The sequence below is a fragment of the Aphelocoma coerulescens genome, chromosome 21 (genome assembly GCF_041296385.1).
Source record: "Aphelocoma coerulescens isolate FSJ_1873_10779 chromosome 21, UR_Acoe_1.0, whole genome shotgun sequence".
NCBI lineage: Eukaryota > Metazoa > Chordata > Aves > Passeriformes > Corvidae > Aphelocoma > Aphelocoma coerulescens.
Window position 1 is genome coordinate 7,540,532 of NC_091034.1, and position 27,608 is coordinate 7,568,139.

Genomic DNA, 27,608 nt, shown 5'->3' on the forward strand with positions numbered 1-27,608 from the left:
TTCAGGCTGAGGATTCCACAACTTTGGCAGGCAAAAACGGTGTTTCCCCCTCTCCTGGGCTTCTCCCGGGATTCCAGCATCCTTGGATGGCCCTGGGCAGCTCCCAGGAGCCGGGATCACGGCACAAAGCTCCCCCAAAGAGCCTTTCCCCCCGTTATCTCCCCACTGAACGGTGTTATCTGTCTCTTAGGCCTGCCTCATGCTCCATAATCCCTGAGGGTCTCCCAGACTTAAAGATTCCCTCATGGAATCTTCTGCTCTCCTCCCTGCTCAGGTGCCGGGGAGCACCACCCGGGGTAGGTCCACCTTGTGTTTTTTCTGCCCCAGAGGGAGGAATGTGGTGGGAATGTCGCTCCCATCTCTGCCATTCCAGCGGTGGTCTGGTGGGAAGGGCTTGGTGGGGGATCTCTGCGGGTTCCTTGGCTCTCTGCAGGTTTGACTTCACCTTCCAAGCTTCCCAGAGGTTCCCTGTGACCTTCCCAGCTCTGCTCCAGGCTCAGGATGCAGTGGAAGTCACAGAGTGCTCTTTGTTCCTTTAAGGGGTTGAGCCCAGAGCTCGTGTTTCCACCTGGTTTAAAAGAAATCCCGTGTTCTCCTTCTCTTCCAGAGTCTCCCAGGGCTCTGTTCCTCTCCGGGGGCTCCATCATGTCCTGCTTCTCCCAGCTGTGGCACTCCAGCACTCCGGAGTCTCCCACCAGCCCCGTGCCGGCGTCTCCAGGAGAAATCCCCATCCCCATCAGCCCCATCGTCGTCACCTCCCCCACAGATGGCAAAAGGAAGGGCAGATCCCCCACGGGCTCTCCCAGCTCTCCAAATCCCACCTCTCCCAAGCCAACCTCGCCCGTGGAATGCTCCATCTGCTTCAACACCTACGACAACACCTTCAAGACCCCCAAACTGCTGCAGTGCTCCCACGTGTTCTGCCTGGAATGCGTGGCCCGCCTGAGCACGGGGCTGCCGCCCAACCAGCCCGAGGACCTGCTGCCCTGCCCCTTCTGCAGGCAGCTCACCAACATCCCCCAGGAAGGAGCTCCAGCCCTGGAGACCAGCAAGGAGCTGCTGGCCACGCTGCCCCCGGAGCTGCAGCAGGAGAAGGTGCTGTGGATGGAGGGCACCAAGCTGTGCTGCCGGCGCGCCTCCGACGACCCCGAGAACCCCGAGTCGTGCATCTCCATCGACGTGGCCATGAGCAAACCCGAGAGCACGGAGGCTCCTCCCACGGGGCTGGCGGGGAGGCTGTCCCGCTGCGACCTGTGCGACGACTGGAAGCGCATCGTGCTGCTCTCGGCCCTCATCATCATCCTCTTCTGCATCATCCTGTGGCCCGTGCAGTGCGCGCTCAAGACGGGCAACCTGCGCTGCTTCACCAGGACTGTGGCCATGAGCAGGCCCGAGTACCTGCCCCCCAAAGCCACCACGGCGGCGGCTTCGGTCACGCAGCCGCCCTTCCAGTAGTGCCAGAGCCCCTGGATGTGCTCAGGGGTGAGGAACAGGGACAGGAACTGTGACAAAATCGCCTTCCAGTAATGCCAGAGCCCCTGGATCTGCTCAGGGGTGAGGAACAGGGACAGGACCTGCTTCTGGGACAGGAACTGTGACAAAATCCCCTTCCAGTAGTGCCAGAGCCCCTGGATCTGCTCAGGGGTGAGGAACAGGGACAGGACCTGCTTCTGGGACAGGAACTGTGACAAAATCCCCTTCCAGTAGTGCCAGAACCCCTGGACCTGCTCAGGGGCGAGGAACAGGGACAGGACCTGTGACAAAATCGCCTTCCAATAGTGCCAGAGCCCCATGATCTGCTCAGGGGCAAGGAACAGGGACAGGACCTGCTTCTGGGACAGGAACTGTGACAAAATCCCCTTCCAGTAGTGCCAGAGCCCCTGGATGTGCTCAGGGGTGAGGAACAGGGACAGGACCTGCTTCTGGGACAGGAACTGTGACAAAATCCCCTTCCAGTAGTGCCAGAGCCCCTGGATGTGCTCAGGGGTGAGGAACAGGGACAGGACCTGTGACAAAATCGCCTTCCAGTAGTGCCAGAACCCCTGGATCTGCTCAGCTCAGTGGGGACACAGGACAGGACCTGCTGCTCTGGACAGCTTCTGGGACAAAACCCTTTTCCAGTAGTGCCAGAGCCCCTGGATCTGCTCAGGGATGAGGAATAGGGACAGGACCTGCTCTCCTGAAAGGATCTGGGATACAACCCTCTTCCAGTAGCACCAGGAGCCCCTGGATCTGCTCAGGGATGAGGAACAGGAACAGAACCTGCTGCTCTGACAGCTTCTGTCACACAACCCCCCTTCCAGTAGGGCCAGGAGCCTCTGGATCTGCTCCAGGATGAGGAACAGGACCTGCTGCCCTGACAGGACCTGTGACAGAATCCCTTTCCAGCAGCACCAGGAGCTCCTGGATCTGCCCGGCTCCATCCCCTCCACGGGGATGACGAACAGGAGCTGCTGCATTCCTTGGATTGCTGGCAGACCCCACATCCCGCTCTCCCCACACTCCTGGGCCTCTGGAAGGTTCCCTCCGCATCCCGCTGCCACCTCTCCATGGAAACCGGGGCTGGGAAATGCACGGAGAGGTTTTTTCCAGGAGTGGCACAGGGCTGGATCCCCCGTGGCAGGGGGAAGCACCATTCCTCGAGCTCCCGAGGGAATAAAGGAATATTTTCTGCCAACTGGAGCAGCTCCATGATTATTCCCGTGAGGAGCTGGGATAGGGAGGGCGAGGACACGTCCGAGCTGGATAAACAGAGGGGAAACACCCGCATTCCACGGGCTGGGAAGGTTCCCGTGGTGCTGAAGGTGGAGCTGCTGCCTCCTGCTGACAACCCCGGATCCATCCCCACGAGCATTCCCACAGAACCCAGCACCCATTCCACTCATTTTTCCCAAGAAGATGCTTAAAAATCCCTCATTCCCAGCTGGAAGGTGATTTTATACCCAGGGCTGAGCTCTGAGAGGCACAAACCCAGCAGAGCCTGGAGTCACCACATCACCAAACCTCCCCCAAACCTCTCGCTGCTGCCAAAAAAATTCCTTTTTTTTTTTTTTTGGACAGCTTTTCCTTCCTCATCTTCCAAAGTGTCAGTACTGGGACCAGGCCAGTGGCTGACATTCCTTTTTATTGAACCAGGGATGTGCCAGGGATTCCCAGAGAATTCCTGGCAATGCTGGCTCCCAATTCCATGTTTTTATGCAGTATTGTGTGCAAGGACCACACTGGGATGGATTAAATTATGTTTTCTACAATTCAAGGTGTCCCTGTGTGGAATGACTCCCTGTTATCCCTTTTCCCTTGCAATTCCAGCTGCATTCCCAGGTCACTGTGAGCCTGCAGCTTTATCCTGAAAATTCACACTTTCTCCCGTTGTCCCAACTGAGAATTCCCTCTGTGCTTCCCTAATTTAACCTGGAAAATGAGAAGCTGCAAGACCTCTTCACCTTTCCCAGCTGATTGATGCTTCCAGTCTCCTTTTCCAGCAAAAAAAAAAAAAAAAAAATCTAATTTGGGATAAAAAAGGGCTGAAGGAATGGCAGGAGTAGCTCGAGTTGGTGCTGTGTGGATTTTTTGTGGAAAACTGGGCAGGTGTCGGCCACAGAAACGGCTCCAGGCACTGGAAAATCTCCTGCCAAAATCCCTGGGCTTGCCAGGAATCCTGAGGGGTATCATCCCACCCATTCCCTGTGCTTCCCAAGGAAAGGAAACATTCCCAGCACCAAATTCAGTGGGAAAAGGAACTCACCGAGGCTTCAGCTGGAGAAGGCACTTCCATTTTTCCTCAGTAATTTGGGATCAGCCCAAATCCCTGGGAGGGATTTATCATTCCATCTTCATCAGCACCTCCCTCTGAGGAGACCAGGGGAGAGGGAAGGAACAATCCCAGCCTCACCAAATCCATTTTTCCCATGGAAAAGGGGCCGTGGTGTTCTCACAATTCCAACAATTTTCCCAGTTTTCCATCACAGCATCCTCAGGGATGTTGTGTCTCTGCACATTCCCAGCTTTCCACGTCCTTGGAAATAAAGGCTGGAGGTTCAGCTCAACTTCCCACTCCTGGAGAGTCCAGGGAAGGGGGAAAAGGAGGGAAAACAAATCCCTGGACAGCAGAATTCGGCCATGGGGACATCCAGGATATGGCATGGGGAAAAAACCCATCCCAAACCCCAAACTACTTCAAAGAAACGGGAAAAAAAACCCTTGGGAATATCCAACATTTATTAAAAGTGCAATAAAAACAAACAGTTCTGACCCTGGGAGCAGGGAGAGGGAAAATCAGCCAGGAATTCCAGCCCAGGGATGTGGGGGATGTCCAGCCCTTGGGTTTGGCACTGACATCCCACAAATGCAGGCTCCATCCCACAAATGCGGGCTCCATCCCATTCCAGGGAAGCAGGAGGAATTCAGCACCAGCCCTGGGGCTGCTCTGGGGCTTCAGGCTGAACTTCAGACCCCAAAATTGCTCTGGGGGTTTAGGATTGGCCCTCAGACCCCAAAACTGCTCTGGGGGTTCAGGCACTGAATTTCAAACCCTAAAACTGCTCTGGGGGTTCAGGACCAGCTCTGGGACCCCAAAACTGCTCTGGGGGTTCCAGCTCTGGATTTCTGACTCCAAAACTGCTCTGGGGGTTCCAGCTCTGGATTTCTGACCCCGAAACTGCTCTGGGGGCTCAGGATTGGATTTCAGCCCCAAAACTGCTCCAGGATTTGGGCTTAAATCCCACTTGGAGCTCTGAAATGCTGGACCTGAGGAGCACATGGAGTTTCCCAACGTTTTACTAAATCCCTGAGTGGAAAACCCTGGGAAAGCTCGGAAGCAAAAAGCTGTTCCTGTTCCTTTCAACAGCTTGAGTGTAAAAAATACGGATTTAAATTAAAATAATAATTAATAATAATTAAAAAAAAAAAACATCAACAACAAAACAACCCTGAAGCTGAGCTTGGAGGCTCCAATCCATGTCCAGAGGCACTTCCATATAAATATCGACCTGCAGATCCTTTGGGAGAAGATCCTTCTCAGGAATAAATTAGGATAAGGCAGATTCCCAGGTGGATTCTTCCCTCCTGGCCAGATCCAAGGGGTTGGGGAAGGCGAGGCAGGCAAAGAAATCGTCCTCGGCTGCAGAACTTGGGAAGGGTGGATGTAAACACTGGAATTCCTGCATTCCAGAGGGAGGAGGAGGAAGAGGGAAGGGTTAGGAATGGGAGGGAAGTGCAGGGATGGGGTTCCAGAGCTGATATTCCCAGGGAGGGAATTGTCCCCGCTTTTTTGCACTCCCAGCAAAGCCTCATTCCCAGAATCCCTCAGAAAGCAGAATTCCCCCCTCCCTGTGGAGATCCCATTCCCTTTCTCCCACATTTTGAAGTTCCATCCCACTCTGGGATGTGCCCAGGTGGTGCCAGCAGGGTGGTGCCACCCGAATCCATCCACATTCCCACATTCCCACCTGGATATCCCTGCCCAGCTCACCTGAAGCTCCGCTACCGCCCGGAGCTGCTCGTTCCCGGAACCTTTGGGCTCTGGATGTTGAGGTTCTCGTAGATGGAAGCAGAATCCTCCTCCAGCCTGTCCAGGAGCAAAGCCCTGGCATTCCCAGCCTCCCCACTCCAGAGCTTTTCCCAGAGGGATGAAGTGGGAATGGCCCCGACCTCGTGGATGAGGCAACAGCAGCTCCCACTGCTCCCATTCCCTGTTTCCCCTCCCTCCTTGGGAGTGGAGCCTGTAAATGACACTTCCTCCCACTCCATCCCCCTCTCAGATATCCCATTCCTTAGGGAAAGAGGGAAAAAAACACCATTTGGGATCATTTATCCCTGCTCATGGTAGGAATTCACATTCCTCAGCCCACGTTCCCCTTCCACATGGATGCAAATCCACCTCTCCCCACCCTTGTCTCATCTTCCTTCGGATTTTGCTGGAAAAGTGACGGAGTTTCCCTCTCCAGAGGGAAGGGCGTTATTCCCTAGAAGTCAGGATCCATTTCCTCCCCTCCTTTCCCACACCACATCCAGCAACTGCTCAGGGTGGGATTCAGGGCTGGAAAAGGGAAAAATCCTGGGAAAACCCTGAGCTTACCCAGGCTGGCTCCGTGGGGCTGGGGGCTGCCCTTTGGCTCTGCCCTTTTCCACAGCAGAGTATCCAATGTTCAGGTAATCCCGTTCTTTCCTTTTATTCCTCTGGAAGAGAAAGCAAAGCCAAACAAATCCCACTGGAAGCAGGTCCAAACCAAACTTCCCGAGATCCCAAAAGCTTCCCAAGATCCCAAATGCCAGAGGGGGATGATTTTTGTGTGTTCAGGAGGTGCTCAAGGACGTGGCGGGGATCGATCCCAGCTTGGACTTTGCCGATTTTAACGATCCTGGAATGAATTCCAGGGAGAAGGTGGGAGTGGCTTTTTCCAAGGAATCCAGGGCTCACCTGCTCCTCTTCCAGCCTTTTCTGCTCAGCCTCGATGAACTGCTGCACTGCCATGTAAACGAACTTGTACTGAGCCTCCGTCTGCACCATGCCCGAGCGCTGCCTCCGGACCATCTGGATCGTCTTGGGAATGTCGATGTCGCAGTCCAGACCTGCCCAAATCCCACGGGATCACGGTTTTGGAATGGGAATTCACCTGGGAAAGTGTTTTCCCGTGGCAGCTCTGGGAGCTCTCAGGATGTGGGTGCACACAGTGATGGTGCAGCACTGGGATATTGGGAATATTGTGGAATCTCGGGGTCCAAGAGGATTTTTTTTAGCCCTGCCAGAGGATAAAAATGGCCTGGGAATGGTCATGGAGTGGGAATTCACCTGGAAAGTTGTTTGCCTAAGGCAGATCTGGGAGCTCTCAGGATCTGGCTGCTGTGAAGCCCTGGGATACTGGGAATATTGTGGAAGGATTTGGGGAATCTCTGTGTCCATGAGAGGATTTTTTTATCCCTATCTGGGAATATTGTGGAAGGATTTGGGGAATCTCTGTGTCCATGAGAGGATTTTTTTATCCCTATCTGGGAATATTGTGGAAGGATTTGGGGAATCTCTGTGTCCAAGAGAATTTTTTGATCCCTGCCAGAGGATAAAAATGGGAATGGCTGAGGTAGGATTGCTTGGAGCAGGAGGAGGATAAGGGAATTGGGTCTGTCCTGCAGCAACTTCCTCCAAATCCAGAGTTCCCACCCTTGGGAAGTTCCTGGAATAGGCACAACCCCTGCTGCCTCAGGACTCCTGGAGCAGACCCCAGGATTCCACAGAGATTTCTACAACTTCCAGGAAAGGGTGACAAAACCCTTCCACAGAGAAGAATTTGGGGGATTCCTTTTGAAATCCTGGCCCTGCTGATGCCACCAGGAGACTCCCTGGAGCTGCTGGAAGCACCTCCCTTTCCAGAGGGCCAGGGATAGGGATACACACCTTGCCTGTGGATTATATCCACCAGGATATCGATCACTATGATGGTGCCTGTGCGTCCTATGCCAGCACTGGGAAGAGAAAAGGGAAAAATCACTGTGGGAAGAAACATTCCCAGATTTAGTTCAGCTCCCAAACTCCTCCAGGTGCCTGGATTTGGCATGGATGGTGGGAGATCCAGAGCCAAGGACCCAGGGTATTATTCCCGAAGAGTCAGGATCCATTTCCTCCTCTCCTTTCCAAGGAAAATCCTCAGAATTTGTGAGGCTGCAGGAGAATTACTGACTCCAAACCAGGGCTGCTTTTCCCTGGAGAAGGGCTGGGATTTCCCAGGTGTGTTTTTATCCCCCAGATTTGGGTGGAACACAGAAAAAGAGGGATAATTCCATGGGCTAATTCCATGGGCATCCCACTGCTCCCTACCTGCCGTGCACAACCGTAGGCCCCGAGCCCGGAATGCTGCGCTGGGCCCGGTTCACCCGGCCCAGCTCTTCCCTGGGCTCCAGGGAGGCTCTGCAGAAGGGCTGGGATTTCCCAGGTGTGTTTTTATCCCCCAAATTTGGGTGGAACACAGAAAAAGAGGGAGAATTCCATGGGTGTCCCACTGCTCCCTACCTGCAGTGCACGACGATGGGCCCCGAGCCCGGAATGCTGCGCTGGGCCCGGTTCACCTGCTCCAGGAAGCTCAGGACCCCCCCGGGCTCGTTGGGAACGCCGTGGTCGGGCCAGCTGAAGTACTGGTAGTGCCTCACCAGCCGTGGGAGCTCGTCCTGCAGGGGGGAGCCAATCCCATGGAAATCATCCTCAGGGATCTGCTTCCAGAGGGGATTCACCTTCCCCGCTCAGGGACTTCCTCCTTCGCTCCTTGGGGACCTCCTTCCAGGGGGGATTCACTTTCCCTCCTCAGGGATCTCCTTCCAGGGGGGATTCACTTTCCCTCCTCAGGGATCTCCTCCTTCCCTCCTCAGGGATCTCCTTCCAGGGGGGATTCACCTTTCCTCCTCAGGGATCTTCTCCTTCCCTCCTCAGGGACCTCCTTCCAGGGGGGATTTACTTTCCCTCCTCAGGGACCTCCTTCCAGGGAGGATTCACTTTCCCTCCTCAGAGATCTCCTCCTTCCCTCCTCAGGGACCTCCTTCCAGAGGGGATTCACCTTCCCTCCTCAGGGACCTCCTCCTTCCCTCAGGGATTTCCTTCCAGGGGGAATTCACGTTCCCCGCTCAGGGATCTTCTCCTTCCCTCCTCAGGGACCTCCTCCTGGGGGATTTCATTTTCCCTGCTCAAGGGTCTCCACTTTCCCTGCTCAGGGATCTTTTTCTGGGAGGTTTCACCTTCCCTATTCAGGAATCTCCATGTTCCCTGCTCAGGGATTTCCTCCTGGGATGCTTCACTTTCCCTGCTCAGGGATCTCCTTCCAGGGGCTTCCCCTTCCCTACTCGGGGATCTCCTGGGATGCTTCCCCTTCCTTCATTCTCCTCCAGCTCATTCCCAGTGCCCCAAAACTCCACCAGGGTGACTTTTCAGTGGGCAAACCCAGCAGGGGGAAGCTCCAGAGCCCCCTCCCTGTGGATGCCAGCCCGTTCCTGGCCGGACTCACCCTGTCTGGCCGCAGGATCTCCAGCTCCCGCAGGAGGTAGCCCTGGGCCTCGCGCTCGCTCACGTGGTGCACTCGGATGGCCCCGAATTCCTTGGAGCAGCCCTTGTCCGGCCAGTACCGGAAGCATTTGTTCTGCAGGGACACCAGGGAGGGGATCCTCAGCTGAAATTGGGGAGCTGGAGGGGGATCCGAGCCCCTGGGATCTGGAGGGGGCAGCTCCAGCAGGGAGGATCCCAGTTCACATCCTGTGAACTGGGATGAACTGGGAAAGGCCGTTCCTATGGGATGTATCCCTGTGGGAATCTTCTGGGGAGAGCCTCTGGTGTGTAACGGGGGCTCCCAAAGCTCGAGAGGGACTTTTCACAAGGGATGGAGTGACAGGACAAGGGGGAATGGGCTCACGCTGACAAGGAGCAGGTTTAGGTTGGATATTGGGAAGAAATTCTTGGCTCTGAGGGTGAAGAGGTTATTCCATGGATATCCCATCCCTGCGAGTGTCCAGGGCGGGGCTTGGAGCAGCCTGGGATTGTGGAAGGTGCCTGTGCCCATGGTGGGAGTGGGATGGGGTGGGATGGGGTGGGATGGGGTTTAAATCCCTTCCAGCCCAAAGCATTCCATGATTCCCTGCAGCTCACCCGGCCCCTCTCCACCTCCCTGGTGGTCATGACGATGACGTGGGAGTTCTCCTGGTGCACCATGGCCCAGAAGTCGTTGACGGTGCCCTGCAGGCAGCCCTGGGTGGCGATGTAGACCTTGCAGTGCTCCGAGCTCTTCCCGTCCTCGGGGATGCTCTGAGAGATGGGAAAAACCCACCTTCAGCATTCCCAAACTTCCTGATTCCCTCAATCCTCCTCCAGTCTCAGCACCAGCCTCACCAGAGCTGTCAGCAAATGCTCTGCCAGCCTCTCCAGGGACATTTGTGCTGCTGGACAACGTCCCTGTGCCACAGAGCCTTCCCAAAAGGTGGAGGGGGCTGGAATGAAGCTGCCTTCATGGCTTCCCAAAGGATGGGGTGTAAATTCCAGAGCTGCCTTGCTGGAAACGCAGCTTCAGGCAGCTCTTGGCTGACAGATTGAATCCCAATGCTAATTTAATCCCATTTTTGATAATTTTCCATCACAGAAAGGCTCTGGGAATGGGTCAGGAAAGGAGGGGATGGAGATAAACTGAGATCCTTTGGGATCCCCAAAAAACCCCAGATTTGGGCTGGATCCAGCTGATCCTGAGAGTTTATTCCCTCAGATTTCCCACCTGGGGGATTCCCTTCCCCAAATACCTTGATGTAGTTGGCGTTGATGTAATCGGAGCCGGGCACGGCCCCGTCCACGTCCCGGAGCGTCACCCGTGTGGTGTCAACTGTGGGACAGGAGTGACAGCGGGGTCACACTGGGGTCACACTTGGGGATAGGAGTGACACTGGGGTCACACTGGGGGATCTGGGGTCACACTGGGGTCACACTGTGGGACAGGAGTGACAGCGGGGTCACACTGGGGGATCTGGGGTCACACTGGGGGACAGGAGTGACACCGGGGTCACACTGGGGGACAGGAGTGACACTGGGGTCACACTGGGGCTGGGGTCACACTGGGGGACAGGAGTGACACTGGGGTCACACTGGGGGCTGGGGTCACACTGGGGGACAGGAGTGACACCGGGGTCACACTGGGGGACAGGAGTGACACTGGGGTCACACAGGGGGATCTGGGGTCACACTGGGATCACACTGGGGACAGGAGTAACACTGGGGTGACACTGGGGGCTGGGGTGACACAGAGGGGGCTGGGGTGACACTGGGGTCACACAGGGGGGGGCTGGGGTCACACAGAGGGATCAGGGGTGACACTGGGGGACAGGAGTGACACTGGGGTCACACAGGGGGCTGGGGTCACACAGGGGGCTGGGGTCACACTGGGGGCACACAGAGGGGCACACAGAGGGGGCTGGGGTGACACAAAGGGGGGCTGGGGTGACCCTAACCCTAAACCCAGAATCCCACCCTGCGCCTGATTATTGATTCCAGCCTTTATCCCTGCACAGCCACCCCAAATTCTCACCCTGTGCATCCCTGGGAGTGTTGTCCAGACACTCCAGGAGCTCTGGCAGCCTTGGGGCCGTGCCCATTCCACCCTAAACCCGCCCTGGCTCAGCTCCACTTGAGCTCTGAAGCGTTTTTGGATTCAGGGAACAATTTCCCAGTTCCCAGGATAAAAAGGGGATGGAGAACACCATGACTGGACCATTCCACCTCCTCCCACCCCATAAAAAGCTGCAGGAATTGGGATCTAAACCCCAAAGCAGTTTCTGGTGGCTCCTTACAGGGCAGGATGTTCTTGTAGCGGTTCTTGGCCTTGTTCTCCGGCCGCTGTCCCTCTTTCCTGGGATACAGGAGCTTGCATTCCTGCTGCTGCAGCATCTGGGGGGACAGCAGAGGGGAAAAGCTGTGCCTGAGGCAAAGGAAAATCTCCTTGGAATTGCCAGTCCTGGGAAGAGCTGGCAGGAAGGGACAGGGAGCCGAGAAGCAGCTTGAGGAGAGAGTTCATGGAGGGAGTAAAGACAAATTCCTGCAGGGAATAACGGGAGGAACTGCCTGGGAAAGGAGTTCTGAAAGGAGCATGGAAAACAGGGAAAAGAGCAGGAATTAACACAGAAAACAGGGAAAAGGAGCAGGAATTAAATCAGAAAACAGGAAAAAGGAGCAGGAATTAACACATAAAACAAGGAAAAGGAGCAGGAATTAACACATAAAACAAGGAAAAGGAGAAGGAATGAACACAGAAAACAGGGAAAAGGAGCAGGAATTAAATCAGTTAACAGGCAAAAGAGCAGGAATTAACACAGAAAACAGGGAAAAGAAGCAGGAATGAACACAGAAAACAGGGAAAAGGAGCAGGAATTAACACAGAAATCAGGGAAAAGGAGAAGCAGTGCTGAGCAGAGAGCTGGAAAACCACAACATTCCCACCCAACCAGGATGTTCCTCACCCACAGGGATAACTGGGGAAGGATATGGGAGCATCCCATACCTCAAACTCTTCCCAGAATCCCTGCTTGGCCTTCTCACTGGGATCTGCCATTTTATTGAGCTCCCTCACCCTGTGCTCGATGTTGGCGGCGTTGATGCGGGTGGCGTTGAAGGGCTGGAAAATGGACACAAATCACTGCCAGCAACAGAAAACCAGGGAGTTTTTCCCTTGGAAAAAGCTGTTCCCAAATCCCTGGGGGTGTTTGCAGGAGCTGGGGTCATTCCTGCAGCTGCAGGAGCAGGGAGCAGCAGGATGAGGATTTGCTGGCAGTTCCCAAACCCAGCTATCCATGCCCTCTCCTGGGAGTTTGGGTGAGCCCAGAAGGAGGCAGAATTCCCACAGGAGCAGGAGTTACCTGCTTCAGGTGAACCACAGCTCCCGATTTCTCCACCATGGGGTTCTTCTTGTAGTGCTCCACCAGGTCCGTGAGGGTGTCGAACCTCTCTCCTCCGCCCACGTCGTACTTCCCGTCCAGCTGGGGGACAAACCCCCAAATCCAGGGTGATTTTGGGATTCCCAGCTCCCAGTGGGATCCCCCCAAGCCCTATTCCCACCTGGAAGTGGATCATTACGTGGGTCACGTGTGGCTTTCGGTCGCCGCTCTCCGTCTTGTCCTCGCTGGTGAGCACGGACAGCACGAAGTCTCCAGGTTTGCTCTGGCTCTCCCTGACCAGGAAACTTCCCGGTTTTCCCTTCTCTGTCAGCAGCTTCTCCGCCTCCTTCCCACTCAGGTGCCCGTGGTACCACCTGGGAGCAGCCACGGAGCCAAGGTCACCTCAGGAATGTCCCCAGACTGGGGCTGTGCTGGAAAATCATTCCCAACTCCCAGAGCCACTGGGGTTATTTTAGGAAGGGGTGGAGAGGTCCAGTCATGGTGTTCTCCATCTCCTTTTTCCCCTGGTTCTTTCCTGGGAAACTGGGAAATTGTTCTCTGAATCCAGAGAAGGGGGAGCCAGGAATTTTCCTGACCAGGACACTTCCAGGTGCCTGTGGGAGCAGCCTCGGAGCCAAGGTCCCCTCGGGAATGTCCCCAGGCCAGGGTTGGAAACCCATTGCCAACTCCCAACCCCACTGGAGTTATTAACCTGGGAATTCCTGGGAATGGCTTTTCCAGCTCTATCCTTGGGGTTAAATTCACAATAACCTGGGAATTCCCTGGGGGTTGCTTCTCCTGCTCCATCCTTGAGGTTGAACTCACAATAACCTGGGAATTCCTGGGAATGGCTTTTCCAGCTCTATCCTTGGGGTTAAATTCACAATAACCTGGGAATTCCTGGGAATGGCTTTTCCAGCTCTATCCTTGGGGTTAAATTCACAATAACCTGGGAATTCCTGGGAATGGCTTTTCCAGCTCTGTTCTTGGGGGTTAAATTCACAATAACCTGGGAATTCCTGGGAATGGCTTTTCCAGCTCTATCCTTGGGGTTAAATTCACAATAACCTGGGAATTCCCTGGGCATGGGTTTTCCAGCTCTAACCTTGGGGTTAAATTCACAATAACCTGGGAATTCCCTGGGGGTTGCTACTCCTGCTCCATCCTTGAGGTTGAACTCACAATAACCTGGGAATTCCTGGGAATGGCTTTTCCAGCTCTATCCTTGGGGTTAAATTCACAATAACCTAGGAATTCCCTGGGAATGGGTTTTCCAGCTCTGTTCTTGGGGTTAAATTCACAATAACCTGGGAATTCCCTGGGCATGGGTTTTCCAGCTCTAACCTTGGGGTTAAATTCACAATAACCTGGGAATTCCCTGGGGATGGCTTCTCCTGCTCCATCCTTGAGGTTGAACTCACAATAACCTGGGAATTCCTGCTTGTGGCTTCTCCAGCATTATCCTTGGGCTTAAACACACAAAAATCCCTTTCAAACCATTCCACGATTCCCTGTTCCCTAAAAGCTGGAGAAAGCTCATTGTTATGTGCTAGCACTGAGCAAGCAGCAGCTCCTGAGCCTTGCCAGCTCCTGACCCCCCCCAATCCCTGAATTCCTTGGAGGCTGGAAAAGCCCTCCAAGACCACCAAACCCACCGAGCTCCACCTCCACGCGTGGCCACACCACACCATCTGAGGGAGTCACAGACCCCGAACCTCACCAGATTCCAACCTCCTTCCCAGATCCAGCTGGGAACGCAGGGATTTACCTCTCGGAGGTGGGGTCCTGGCAGTTGAGGGGGTACTTGAGCTCGATGACGTTGCTGTTGCGCTCGCGGAGCAGGCCCTGCTGCTCGGTGTAGTGCTGCACCAGCTCGGCCAGGGTGGCGAATTTCTCGCCCCCGTAGAGGTCGTAGTAATCCCCCGTGTTCTGGATCTTGATGTGCGTCACCTCCTCGTTCCTCCTGGGCAGGGGAAGAGGTCAGGGAGCAGGGAAAAGCAATTCCGGCCTTCTGGAGAAGCAGCTAGTCCTGGGGGAGGAGGCTGGGGAAATTGATGGCTGGAGACATTTTGGGGGTGTGTGGGAAGGGCCTTGCCTTGCCCTGCCCCACAGCTCTCATCCCCACAGCCTCTATCCCATCCCTGGGATTCCACCACCACACCCAGCCCTGGAACCTGAATCCAGCCCCAAAGTAGCCAAATTCCCGGAATTCCCACCTGGGGGAAAGGCCCAGGGGGATTTAAGGCCTAACACAGAGCAATCACATCTTGGTTTCCCTCCTCTTGGAATTTTATCCTCCCTCCTCTTGGAATTTTATCCTCCCTCCTCTTGGAATTTTAATTTCCAGGAGTTGGTAGCTCCATGTGTGCTTTTCCATACCTTTTCTGTCTTTCTCTTCTTCTAATTCCCTCCTCTTGGAATTTTGGAGTAACTTAAAATTGAGCAGGAGGGAACAGGGAATCATTCGACTTTGCAAAGCTGCATGAAATTCCCAAATTAAAGCTTTGGGAAGTGTTTTATGTGGATTTAATGCTGCCCTAAACCTTTTGCCAAAGTTCCTCTGATTTCCTAGGTTTCCTAGAGGCTTTTTTTTTGGGTGTTTAGACCTTTTGGGGAATTTCTTGTAGGGATTTTTCCCATCTAACTCAGAGTAGGAACAGCCACTGCCTCCATCCCTGTTGCTCCAGAGGATTTTGCCAGTGTAGGATCAGCAATCCCAGTTTGTTCTGGGATGTTTTATCTGGCCCTGAGGAGATTTCCAGCTGGTCACAATTCAGTGACAGCTGAGCACGGACAGGGGCAGCATCCAGGGATGAACAGGGAAACACAGAAAAATGGGAAAAGCTGCAGCTGGATCCTGGAGAACAAGGCCTTGGAGACTGAACCCAGCCACCTGCAATAGGGGAAAGCGTGGGGTGGCACCTCTGGGTGCTCAAGGAGACAGGGACAGCTCCTCCTGGCACATCCCACTTGGCCTCCCACCCCAAATCCAGCTCTTCCACAGGCAGGGACCTCCAAATCTGCCAATATTTCCCTGCAGGAGCAGAACTCCGTGGCTGGGGATGAAACCTGGCTGTGAAATCCCCATCCCATCCCATCCCAGTCCCGTGGCAATTCCTGTTCTCCCAGAGGACTGGCACTCCAAGAGCTGCTGCCACTCACGGATTCCAAGCACAATCTGTTTTTTCCCCGAGTTTCCAATGCTCCCTTCCCTTCCCAGCCCCATCCCAGCCCACAAAGGCTCCGTTCACAGCCCTGGCCCCGAGGCCTTGGAGCCCTCCAGGGCTGGAAACCAGGGAAATAATCGAGATCCTTTATCCCAGAGCCCTGGAGGTCACCCTGAACACAGAGCACATTGATGCATCCCCATTTCCTTCCCATTTTCTTCCAAGCTGGGCTGCACATCCCGGGAATGAGGCCTGGAATCCCCGGCAGGGGGAATAAAGCACAAAGGAGGTGCCCAAAGCCCTGAGCTGCTTTCAGAGCTGGGAGAAATCAGAGCTCATGAACAGCAAATCCCATATTTTTTTCAGGAGTTGCCTCCATTCCCTGCTCAACTCCTTCCCACTATCAGCACTGATATCCAGGAGAATTTTCCTGGATCAAATATTCCCATGTGGGAATTGCAGCCCATGCTGCAGTGCCTGCCTGGTTTGGAGCAGAAGCAGTAAAACAGGACTCACAAAACACCCCCAAACAGACCCTTTTTTGTTCCTAAAGGCAGAAGAACCACTTCAGAAATCCCAAATATCTTTGTTTGCTGTGGCCCCAGAAGGATTTTTTCTGTCCAGGCCGAGCTGAGGGCTCTGAGAAGCTGCAAAAAGCAGCTGAAAACACCTCAAAAGCAGAAAATTCTCCCTCAGGGTTTGGAAATGTCACTGAATGTTTGGTTAAATGAGAGTTTGGGGCTCTGTGAGAGAGCCCATCAGCACAATCTGATCCCAAACTGAACGAGAGTAGGGTGAGATGGGATATTGGGATGAAATTCCTCCCTGGGAGCTGCTGGGATGGAATTTCCAGAGAGAAGCTGTGGCATCCCTGGCAAGTGTCCCAGAGCACCCTGGGACAGTGGGAAGCATCCCTTGGGTGGAACAGGATGGGCTTGAAATCCCTTCCAACCCCAAACCATTCCCAGATCCTACAAAATCGCCCTCATTGCATTCCTAACCTGCATCCAGAGTGGGTTTGCACAGGACTTTTGGGAAAAGAAACGAAATAAAAGCAGCTGGCAGCTCCAGGAATGCTCCGTGTTAATGGGGAAATCACTCCCAGGGCTGAGCTCCACAGGGAATTCTCTTCCCAGCAGCTCTCTGTGCACATCCAGGAGCCAGGAGAGGATCTGTTCCCATAAAACACATCCCAATTATCAAATTAATAGCAGCTCTGAGGGGTGGCTCTCAGCTCCTGGCATTTGTGGTGGCCACAGGCCAAGCCCCGCTCAGGCCAACTCCCAGCGTTGCCTTTTCCTTCGTTCCAGCTTTTCCCTGGCTCTGGGAGAAGCTGCTCCTGGTTTTTTTTCAGGAATCATTCTCAATATTTGGGCTCTGCAAAGGAGCTCTGGCAGATCCAGGTGAGGAAAATCGGGACAGCTGGAGAAATGGGGCATTCCCTGAGTGGGCTCCCACATTCCTGCCCCTGCAGCCCTCACTTTAAATGGATTTGGGATACAAATCACTCTTAAATTTTGGGATATTCCCTGGAAAAGCCAACTCACAACCAGGTCCCTGGAGGTAAAGAGATGTGACCTAGCAGAAAAGACAGGTGAGGATGTTTCTGCTCGCAATGGGCACAGAAATATTCCTCAGATCCTCCCAAAAATTCTGCTCCCAGCACCCAGAAGGGCTCCTAAATATTTATTTCGGGTAAATAAACACTGAAACACCTGCAGGGAAAGCACACAGGTCACCTGTAGACTCAGCTGAGGTTACTACAGCTTTACTCACAGCGCTTGCTCCACCCCTACTCTGCACTGAAGCTGCCAGACCCCTTCCCTCCCTCCAAAGAAATGCCCCAAAAATTAAAATGAGCCCAAAAAACCCCAATTTGGGCCCATGGTTTGAGCACCTGCCAGCAGTGTGGGATCAGAGCTGAGGGAAGAGGAGGAGAGGGGAGGAAAAAAAGGAGGAGGGAGGGGAAAAAAGGGAAAGACAAAGGAGCCCCCAAGGCTCAGGGCAAAGCTTTTCCTGATTCCTGCACTGCTGTTTCCTCTGGACATGCAGCAGGACGTGGGATGGAATTTGGGCAGCCCAAATTCCATCCTTTCCTGCATTTCCCTTTCCCTGCCTTTCCCAAGGCCTTGGAGCAGCCTAAGGGGGGTTTCAAAGGAGCAGGAAGAGGATTTATTGTTTGCTTGAAGGGACTTTCTCCTCCTGCCACCTCTATTTTCGGGACTTTCTCCGAGATATCCGAATTGTTTCCTCTGAAAGGCTTTGATTTCTCAGAAAGGAGGAAATGGAGAGAGGGAGAGCTGGCCAGGTCAGAGATAAAAACCCCTGGAAGAGCCCTGTCAGGATACAATTCCAGAGGGAATAATGACACATTGTTCATGTGTGCAACAGGGCCGGGGGGAAGGTGGCTGCCCAGGCTCTCAGCTCTCAGTTTTTATTCAATTTTCCAGAATTTATGCCCTTTTTTGGGGCCATAATCAGTGGGGGAAATGAATGAAATAGAAGCAAAACTGGTGCAGCTTCAGCCAGATAAGCAGTGAGCACCTGGCAAGGAAATTTTCCAGGCCCAAAACTACAGAGCAACCCTCAAGCAGGGATTTGGGAGGTAAAATTTTTTAAAATAATAACAGAGAGGGGTAAAAAAAATGACCTTTTTTGTAACCAAAAGCTCGACACAGCACGTGGGCCATGTGAAATGTCCTTTCCTGGAAGGTGTCACCGCTCTGGGGACACTTTTATGTCTCAGAACTGGGTCAGATTTTCCACTGCTGATGCTGCTCTGCTCTTAACTTGCATCTCATCGTTAATTAAGGGCATTAATTGGCTCCATTTGTAATCAAAATGTTATTAAACATAAAATGTTGAAGGAGGAGGAAGTGCTCCAACCTCCTTCTGGAAATGTGATTCTCCCTCCTTTCATTCCTCTCTTCTTTTTGCCCCAGAGAGAGCAGAAATGGGGAAAGAAATAACAGAAATGGGGGAAAATAATAATAAAAAAGGGGGGGAAATAATGATAAAAAGGGGGGAAATAATGATAAAAAGGGGGGGGAAATAATGATAAAAAGGGGGGGGGAATAATGATAAAAAGGGGGGGGGAATAATGATAAAAAGGGGGGAAATAATAACAGAAAAAGGGTAAAAAAAATAACAGAAAAAGGGTGAAAAATAATCACAGGAAGGGGGAAAAATAATAGCAGAAAGAGGGAAAGAAATAACAGAAAAAGGGGTAAAAAAATAACAGAAAAGGGGTAAAAAAATAACAGAAAAGTGAAAGGAGTGAAAGGTGATCCAGCTCCTCCTCCCCTCCCTGGGATCCCTCACGGACACAGCAAACAAACCCCAAAGCAGCCACGTTTAGGCCCTTTGGAATTTCAGGGAGGGGATTCATCCCTGCTGGCACCGAGCAGAAAATCACGGGGCCGCTGCTCTTCCCTGCTCTGGCATCAGCGTGGAATCACTGCCAGGAGCACGGGGATGGACAATCCAAGCTGGGAGATCTGTGGGGCTTCTGGGGAGATCCTACAGTGATCCTTTTATTCCAGGGAATACCTGGAAAGCTCCATCCAGCTCCTCCTCACCTGACAGAGAGGGTGAAATCCCCGGGGTTGCTCTTGCTGGGCCGGGCCAGGAAGCTGCCATGGACACCCCTGGTCAGGAGGAGCTTCTCGGCCTCAATCCCGCTGATGTTGGGGTGGAACCACCTGGAAAATGCAAAAGGGACACGGGAAATGAGGGATTCCTGCAGGCACGGAGCCCTGCCCGGCTCCTCAGCCCCTGCCAGGGAGCAGGATGTGGGGAAAAGGGAAGTGGAGAGGGAAATGCAGAAATGGAGGCTGGACAGGGTGGTTTCCACCCAAAAGCTGGGTTTAGGTAGGGATTAACTAAACGACGTTGCTAAGATCAGTTTTATGACCCTGTCATCGAATTCCAGCTTCAATCCCATCCCTGGAGACAGGAGGGAGGTGCTGGCCAGAGCCTCAGGAAGAGTAGAGTGCACATCCAAACCCCAGGGAGAGTAGGAAAAGCACTCCAGGAGCTTTTTCCTTCCAGAAGCAGGCACCACCCTCCTGGCAGGGACCTGGAGCAGCCACTTCCATTTCCAGGCTCTGGAGCCTCAGCTGGCATTAATTGTTAATTAATATAAATTCACAAGCAGGAGTCTGCACTCAGCCACTCCCGGTGATTCAGCCCCTTTTATCTCAATTATTCCAGTCCACGCTTGCCCCCTGGCACAAATCCCTCTTCCCATTCATTCCCCTCCTGGAAAAGCAGCAGCACATTCAGGATCTGGCACAGAAAAAGGTGGTTCAGGTGTCCAAAGCAAAGATTTTGCCCAGGAAATTCAAGTTTGTTCAATGGGGGTGACAACGGAACAGCCAGGAATCGCTGCAGGGGCGAGTGGCACGAGAAATTCCTGTCAGGAACAGCAGCCAGGGAAGGGGTGGAATCATCAGCAGGGCACAAAAAGCACCACCAGGACACAAAAAAACCCTCATCAGGAGACAAAAAAACATCACTAGGGCACAAAAAGCATCATCAGGACATGAAAATACCTCACCAGGGTGCACAAAAAACCATCACCAGGACACAAAAATACCTCACGGGAACACACAAAAATCATCACCAGGGCACAAAAAACCATCATCAGGACACACAAAACCATCACCATGACCCAAAAATCCCCTGTGCAGACAGGAAGGCCACATAGAACCAGAGCACAGAGGCCCCAGAGCGTGAGGGTGTGACCGGGGTGTCCCACAGGGGCTCAGAGGTGGCACCTGCAGCAGGAAATTCCCAGTGGGGCTCTCCCAGAGGATTTCTTTCCACGTTCTCCCCGTTAAAAAGGTGCAGCCCAGGCCCTCGTGGTGGTTTGGATGCCTCAGCCCCGAAGGAGTGGGAGATTGGCAATTTTTTGCCTTCGTTTTTCAAATGTTCTGATTTAATTCCCTCAATCCAACTGTTGAAATCCCTCTTTTCTACTCACTGTGCTCCACTTTAACCTCAGCCTTTCCCACTGCTCTCCAAAGCCCTAAAAGTAGGGGAAAAAATCCTTTAAAACTCCCTCTAATCAATGCAATTACCAGCCTGTGCATTACAGATGTTTTTATTCTCATCAAACAATTTAAAATTCAATTGCAGGCCCAGCTGGAGCATTAAATCACCACCCCAAAAGCAGCCCAGGTGTTGTGTGAGTGCCAGGCTTCCTCCTGGGGCAAAAAAAAAAGGGGTTTTTGAGCTTTTTTAGCTGCTTTGCTCTGGTCCAGTGGAGCAGAACAACCCCAGAGAGAGCAGAACTGGAGGAGCTGTTGAGATGCAGCGAGAGGAATGAGGGTGGTACAGAAATTTGGGATGCTCTGGAGGTGAAAGGGAACGTAAAACACCAATATTTCCATCCTCTGAATCCCTGGGAGTGCTGCAGGGAAGGAGGGAATGAGGGAACAAATTCTCAAGGAAAACTCCGCTTTCCACTCAGAGCCCCGAGGCCTCAAACGAGGCCTCAGCCACAGCCTAAACCTTGCCCCGGCTCCATTCCCGGTTTTCCCACTTTTCCTCACCCCTCATCCCTCCCAGCCTGGCCAAGGGATGGTTCCCCACCCCATTCCCTGCTCCAGCAGAGCCTTTCCCAGCTCTCACCCCACAAAACCTCGCTGCCCTGCAAGTTCAGGCCCCACAGAGCCCTCAGCACCTCCCACACCTCCCCGCTGATCCAATATGGTCATTTCTTCCACTTTTTCGCTACAAATCCCACCCGGAGGTGCCTCAGCACCCCCAAAATCAGGATGTGGAACCCCACGAGGGATTTCTCAGCACATAAAAAGGACGCTCAGGTGGGGCAGAGATAAAAGTCGAGTAACATCGTGCCGGGGCAGGGATCGCCTCTGCCGGGCTGCAGCAGCACCGAAACCCCCAGGAATTCATTCCTTAATCCCAGCACCCCCTTTCCCAGCACAAGCAGCACCCAGAGGGAATTTTGTAACTGGAGAACCATGCAGGGAATTCAGCGGTGATGCTGAGGAGCTCAGTAAACCCCAATTTCCACCCCTAAAACTCCCAGCCCTCCCTGATGTGCTCCCGTTCTGCCGCAAGTGTCACCTCCCTGTGCCACCCCACAGCCTCCCCACTCGGTCCCCTCGGTTTTTCCCCCTTCTCAGAGCAATCAAATGAACGAAAAACGCAATTCAGAAACACACAGAGAGAGCAGCTCCTACCTCACCATCCCCGGGCACGCCTCAGGGGCTCCTAAATCCACGGAAAACCACGGGAGAACCCCAAAAATCTGGAGGGGGGGGGCAGAGCTGCTTTAGGATGCAGGAGGAAATTTGCTGCTTCCTGCGGACATCGCAGCCTCCAGCATCCCCCAGGAGCGAGTTTCCTTGGGATTCTCCTTGGGATTCCCTGGGTTTCCTTGGTGTTTTGGGGTTTTTTTTTTTTGGTTGGGCTTTTTTTTTTTTTTTCGGGTACGGTGGCAGCAAAGTTTTCAAGCGAGGTGGCAGCGAGTTGTTGCCCCAAAAAAGCAGCTCGTGGTGGCAGGGACAGGGGTGGGGACAAGAAAAGGAAGCTCTGGGTCTCTTATCTCGGTCTCGGAGCTGTGAGCTGAGCGCTGAGGAGGGGACAGGAGGTGACAGCAGCTGCCGGGGCTGGGGGGAAAAGGAGAAAGAACCTAAAAACCACTCCTGCAACCAGCACTTCTCATCCCTGGAACACGAGGGGGACGTGGATTTCTCCTGAGATTATCCAGCTTTTCCAAAGAGGAAACAATGCCGGGAATAAAATCCTCTCTCGTGTCATTCCAGAGCTGAAACGCTGAAAACCAAGGAAGAGCTGAGCTGGGATGTGCTGATCCCGCTGTGCCCCAATCCTCCGGGGCTTTCCTAAAACATCCCGGCTTCCCTGGTGGCTTTTTGGGGTTTTAGTTTCGGTTTGCAGGGCCCTCCCTTTGCTCCCCTGAGCGGGGATCCAGCCCTTCCCTCTGCTCTGGGAGGATTTGGGGGGGGGATAGAGGGATTTTGGGGACACAGGGATTTTGGAGTGGGACACAGGGATTTTGGAGGGGGACACAGGGATTTTGGGGGGACACAGGGATTTTAGGGACACTGGGGTTTTGGGGGGACACAGGGATTTTGGAGGGGGACACAGGGATTTTTTGGGGACACAGGGGTTTTGGGGGGACACACAGGGATTTGAGGGGGGGGCACAGGCAGAACCCGTGTCCCCAGCCCTGCAAGAAGCCAAAAGTGACCGAGGACAACCCCAAACTTCCAAACCCAGCCCCTCTCGTGGCTCGGCCAGTCCCAGGAAATTTGGGATCATCCCAACCCTACTGATCCAGCATCTCCCTCCTGCCTAATCCTGCCCGTGCCTACTCTTCTTATTAAAACAATAATAAAAAATCATGATTAAAAAAAAACCCATATGAAAACCACACAAACCCTATTTTTAGGATGATGCCAAGGACAGGAAAATCCCAGAGGGGCTTTGAGCAGCCACCAGGCTGTGAGCAGGTTCCTCCTCAAATCCCAATTCATTCATTCATTAATTGATTAATTAATGAAATCCCTGGCTGAGGGAACGAGGCTGGAGCATCCCAGCTCATCCCACTTGGCACCGGTGCCAGAGGGAGGCCGGGACATTCCTGCAGGGTCATCCCTGCCCTGTGACCCCTCTGTGCCCCAGGAATCCTCAAATCCCGGGATTATATAACCCCGAGGAGCTAATTAAAAACCGGGAGCGTTATTCCGGCCCTGGGCAGGGTGACAGGACCAAAAATACGGGACAAAAATCCCGGAGAAAAATTCCCATCCCCTTTGAAGGGTGGCCAGGGCTATTTTTGAACCTGGCTGCAGCAGGAAAAACTGGAGAAGGGGGGGGGGGGGCGAAATTCCGTGGTTATAATTAGAATTTATAATTAGAATTTAATCAGGGATTCCAGAGGCTGCTGGGAATATTTTGGGAGGGTGGGAGGAAGCAGGAGCAGCAAACAAATAAATAAACACCTCCCAGAACAAATCAGATCCGATGCAGGGATGCTGCTCCAGGAATTTTTTGCTGCTTGGGAATCAAATCTTTGTCACCTTCCCACCCTCTGGAAATCCCCCGTGGCCAAAGGACACATCCCAAGGGGTAAAGAATCTCAATGATCCCAATTTTTGAGGTGTTTGGAGCTGGAGGAGGTTCCCAATTCCTGTCCTGGGGGTGATTCCATGATTGATTATCCCAGAGGGAACATCTCCAGGGGATGTTGCTGCTGCTCACTTGGGTTTTCCTTCTGTTTCTCTGCCTGGAGTCCTTAATGTTTAAAACACCTTCAAATCCCCTTCCTTTGGGATGTGCCTTTCCCTGCTGCCGGGGGTTTCCTCCCAGCACAGCAAATCCCAAATCCACAATCCCAATTCCCTTGGGAAGAGGGGGAGAGGCAGCAGCCACAACAAGGATCTGGTGGGATCCTCCCCACATGGAATATCCCCCCCTCATGGAACATCCCATCAACAAAATATCCCATAAAATATCCCATCAACAAAATATCCCATAAAATAGCCCATCAACAAAATACCCCACACATGGAATATCCCAGACACAGAACACATGGAATATCTCATCCACGGAATATTCCACGCATGGAATATCCTGGAATATCCCTCACACGGAACATCCCATCAACAAAATATCCCACACACGGAATATCCCACACAATCCCACACACAGAACATCTCATCCATGGAATATTCCACGCACGGAATATCCTGGAATATCCCTCACACGGAACATCCCATCGACAAAATATCCCATAAAATATCCCATTAACAAAATATCCCACACACAGAATATCCCAGGAGTGGAATATCCCACACATGGAATGTCCCGGAATATCCCAGACACGGAATATCCCACACAATCCCGTACATGGAATATCTCACCCACGGAATATCCCACACATGGAATATCCTGGAATATCCCACACACGGAACATCCCATCGACAAAACATCCCACACACGGAACATCCCAGAATATCCCATCCACAAAATATCCCCCTCCAAAATATTCCATCCCTGGAAGTGCCCCTGGATGGGACTTGGAGCACCCTGGGATAGTCAAGGTGTCCCTGGATGAGTTTAAATCCCTTCCATCCCAGACCATTCCACGATTCCATGAATTTTCCTACAAGGAACAGCCCCCTACTCCTCTGAGCCCCCCCAAATCCTGCCACTCCCAGTCCCAATCCCCAAAAAACCCCGGAGAGATCCTTTTCCTGCAGCTGGATCCTTCCCACCTGCCCGGGACACCGTGACAGCCACGGGAATTCCAACAGCCCAGGAGGGAATTCCAGGATTCCAGGTCCATCCCTGCCCGTGGCAAAGAAGATTTGGGATCAAACTGCAGCCACAGGAGAAAAATCCACATCCAGGAAGTCCCAGTTCCTAATTTCCAGCCCTGGCTCATGCCAAGAATTTCCTGCTTCCCTTGGATCCGTGCAGGAAGCAGCTCTGGGATGTGATCCCACACATTTCCTGGAGCTGGGAATGGCACTGAAGGAACCATTTTCCATTTTCCATCCCTCCCCAGGGCGCTGCTTTTGCTCCAAAGCCCCGAAATGAAACATTTTTTTACTGCAGGGAAAGGGTTCATTCATCCTTAAAGAACTTGGGAATGTTTCTTCCCATCAAATATCCCGGAGTGTGCGGCTGGGAATGGGGATTGGGGTGGAAATACAAACGGCAGGGTTTGGGAGATGAAGTTTTTAGGGATTGGGAAGCCCAAGGAATGAGGATCAGGGATGCTGTGGAGGCAGGGATGGAGAGTAAGAAATCAGGGGAAAATCAGGGAGAAATCCGAGGAAAACCAGGGATAAATCATGGGAAAATCAGGTATAAATCAGGAAAATCAGGGATAAATCAGAGGAAAATCAGGGATAAATCAGGGGAAAATCAGTGATAAATCAGGGATAAATCAGGGGAAAATCAGGAATAAATCAGGGGAAAATCGGGAACAAATCAGAGGAAAATCAGGGATAAATCACAGGAAGATCAGGGATAAATCAGGGATAAACCAGGGATAAACCAGGGATAAATCAGTGACCCGGGACAGGAAAGCTCCCAGCTCCGGGTTCCCACTCCCAGGACCCTCTGGAGAGGGACCAGGTTTGCTCATGGGGCCACAAAGGCCCTGGAAGAGATTTCCCAGAGGGAAAACCGGGAAAAAAACCCAGCTAAAATGTTGCTGCCCCATCCCTGGAAGTGTCCCAGGCCAGGCTGGGATAGGGGAATGTGCTGGGGTTGGAGCTGGATGGGCTTTAAGGACCCTTCCAACCCAAATCCAGGATTGGGAGAATCCCGAATCCAGCCTGGGATTCCCTGAAGTCCGTGACAGAAATGGGAACACTGGTGGCATTATCCCAAAAAACCTGGAAATTCGGTCCCTTCACTCCCAGCGTCACATTCCAGCCCCAGCATCCCACGAAAAACAGCTGGAAGGCAAATTCCGTCCCCAGGGCTTTCCAGGTCATCCTGAGGTGGGAAAGGACAGCCAGGAATCCCCCAAAAGCCCCGAACCCGGCTCGAGGAAACCCCCCCTGGAATGCAGCAACACGGAAGGAAAACCCCATTCCTTGGATATCCATCCATCCATCCATCCATCCATCCATCCATCCATCCATCCATCCATCCATCCATCCATCCATCCATCCATCCATCCATCCATCCCTTTGGAAAGCACGGCCGGGAAGGAGAAGCGGGCAGGGATGATGATCCCAAGTGCCCCCGGCTCCTGCCACAACCGAGGAAATGAAGGAACAGATGCTCCAAAGTCTCTTTTCCCCCCAGCTCGCGGCCCACGAGGAGATTCCCAGGAATTTTGGGAGCTCGGTGCCGTTCTGGCGGCCCCGCTCCAGCATCCCGAGCCTGCGGGATGGGATGCTTGGAGCTTCCAGAGGTTTTGGGGTGCTCCGGGGAGAAACCGCCGGGGCTGCGACTTCAGCACGGCCACCGAGCCCCGAGCGGCGACACCGGGAACACCGGGAATACCGGGAACACCGGGAACATGGGGATACCGGGAACACGGGGATACCGACACACGGGAACACCGGGAACACCGGGAATACCGGGAACACGGGGATACCGACACACGGGAACACCGGGAACATGGGGATACCGGGAACACGGGGATACCGACACACGGGAACACCGGGAACACCGGGAATACCGGGAACACGGGGATACCGACACACGGGAACACCGGGAACATGGGGATACCGGGAACACGGGGATACCGACACACGGGAACACCGGGAACACCGGGAATACCGGGAACACGGGGATACCGACACACGGGAACACCGGGAATACCGGGAATACCGGGAACACGGGGATACCGACACACGGGAACACCGGGAACACCGGGAATACCGGGAACACGGGGATACCGACACACGGGAACACCGGGAATACCGGGAATACCGGGAACACGGGGATACCGACACACGGGAACACCGGGAACACCGGGAACATCGGGAATACCGGGAACACGGGGATACCGACACACGGGAACACCGGGAACACCGGGAACATCGGGAATACCGGGAACACGGGGATACCGACACACGGGAACACCGGGAACATCGGGAATACCGGGAACACCGGGCACCGACCGGCACACGGGTAACACGGGTACACCGGGAATACCGGGAATATCAGGAACCCCGCGGAACTGCCGGGGGAGCGGGGACAGCTCCGAGCCGGTGCCAGCGGTGCCCGGGGGCCGCTGGTGCGGGACGCGCTCGCCGCGGGTCGGGACGGGATAAATTGGGATGGGATGGGATGGGATGGGATGGGATGGGATGGGATGGGATGGGATGGGATAGGATGGGATGGGATGGGATGGGATAGACTGGAGTGTCCGGCTGGGTGCGGGCTCGCTCCTCACCTGCGGGAGGTCATGGCTCGGTCCCGCTCCCGGCGCCGCTCCCGCCGCGACTGCCCCGCTCCGCGCCCGGCGGGCGCTGGGCCCGGCCCGGCGAGGAAACCCCTCCCTGTGACGCGAGGGAATCCCCGCCCTCCGCCCCGCCC

General features: G+C 53.7%; 2 protein-coding genes across 2 annotated transcripts; one reads left to right on the forward strand and one right to left on the reverse strand.

The window, feature by feature from the left end:
* The first annotated feature begins 244 nt into the window (after nt 1–244).
* On the forward strand, nt 245–1,512 carry RNF223 (ring finger protein 223). The gene is made up of 2 exons (XM_069035124.1): nt 245–296; nt 608–1,512. Exons 1-2 carry the CDS (start codon nt 245–247, stop codon nt 1,453–1,455), a joined length of 900 nt encoding a protein of 299 aa, XP_068891225.1. The 3' UTR covers nt 1,456–1,512.
* Nucleotides 1,513–4,200: 2,688 nt separating this feature from the next.
* LOC138121475 (tyrosine-protein phosphatase non-receptor type 11-like) lies at nt 4,201–27,540 on the reverse strand. The gene is made up of 16 exons (XM_069035030.1): nt 27,466–27,540; nt 19,127–19,249; nt 14,150–14,344; nt 12,563–12,755; nt 12,364–12,483; nt 12,009–12,122; nt 11,302–11,398; nt 10,261–10,340; nt 9,620–9,775; nt 8,985–9,116; nt 8,003–8,157; nt 7,391–7,458; nt 6,419–6,570; nt 6,077–6,177; nt 5,471–5,566; nt 4,201–5,159 (listed from the first exon to the last, which is right to left on the reverse strand). The coding sequence occupies exons 1-15, from the start codon at nt 27,477–27,479 to the stop codon at nt 5,482–5,484; spliced, it is 1,785 nt and encodes a 594-aa protein (XP_068891131.1). The 5' UTR covers nt 27,480–27,540; the 3' UTR covers nt 4,201–5,159; nt 5,471–5,481.
* Nucleotides 27,541–27,608: the final 68 nt, after the last annotated feature.

Coding starts and splice junctions, on each gene's coding strand:
- LOC138121475 (XM_069035030.1), bottom strand. Junction 10,341..11,301: donor CTACAAGAACATCCTGCCCT/GTAAGGAGCCAC, acceptor CCTGTCCCACAG/TTGACACCACACGGGTGACG. Junction 6,178..6,418: donor AAAGGCTGGAAGAGGAGCAG/GTGAGCCCTGGA, acceptor TTTCTCTTCCAG/AGGAATAAAAGGAAAGAACG.
- RNF223 (XM_069035124.1), top strand. CDS start 245: ATGGAATCTTCTGCTCTCCTCCCTGCTCAGGTGCCGGGGAGCACCACC. Junction 297..607: donor GCCGGGGAGCACCACCCGGG/GTAGGTCCACCT, acceptor CTTCTCTTCCAG/AGTCTCCCAGGGCTCTGTTC.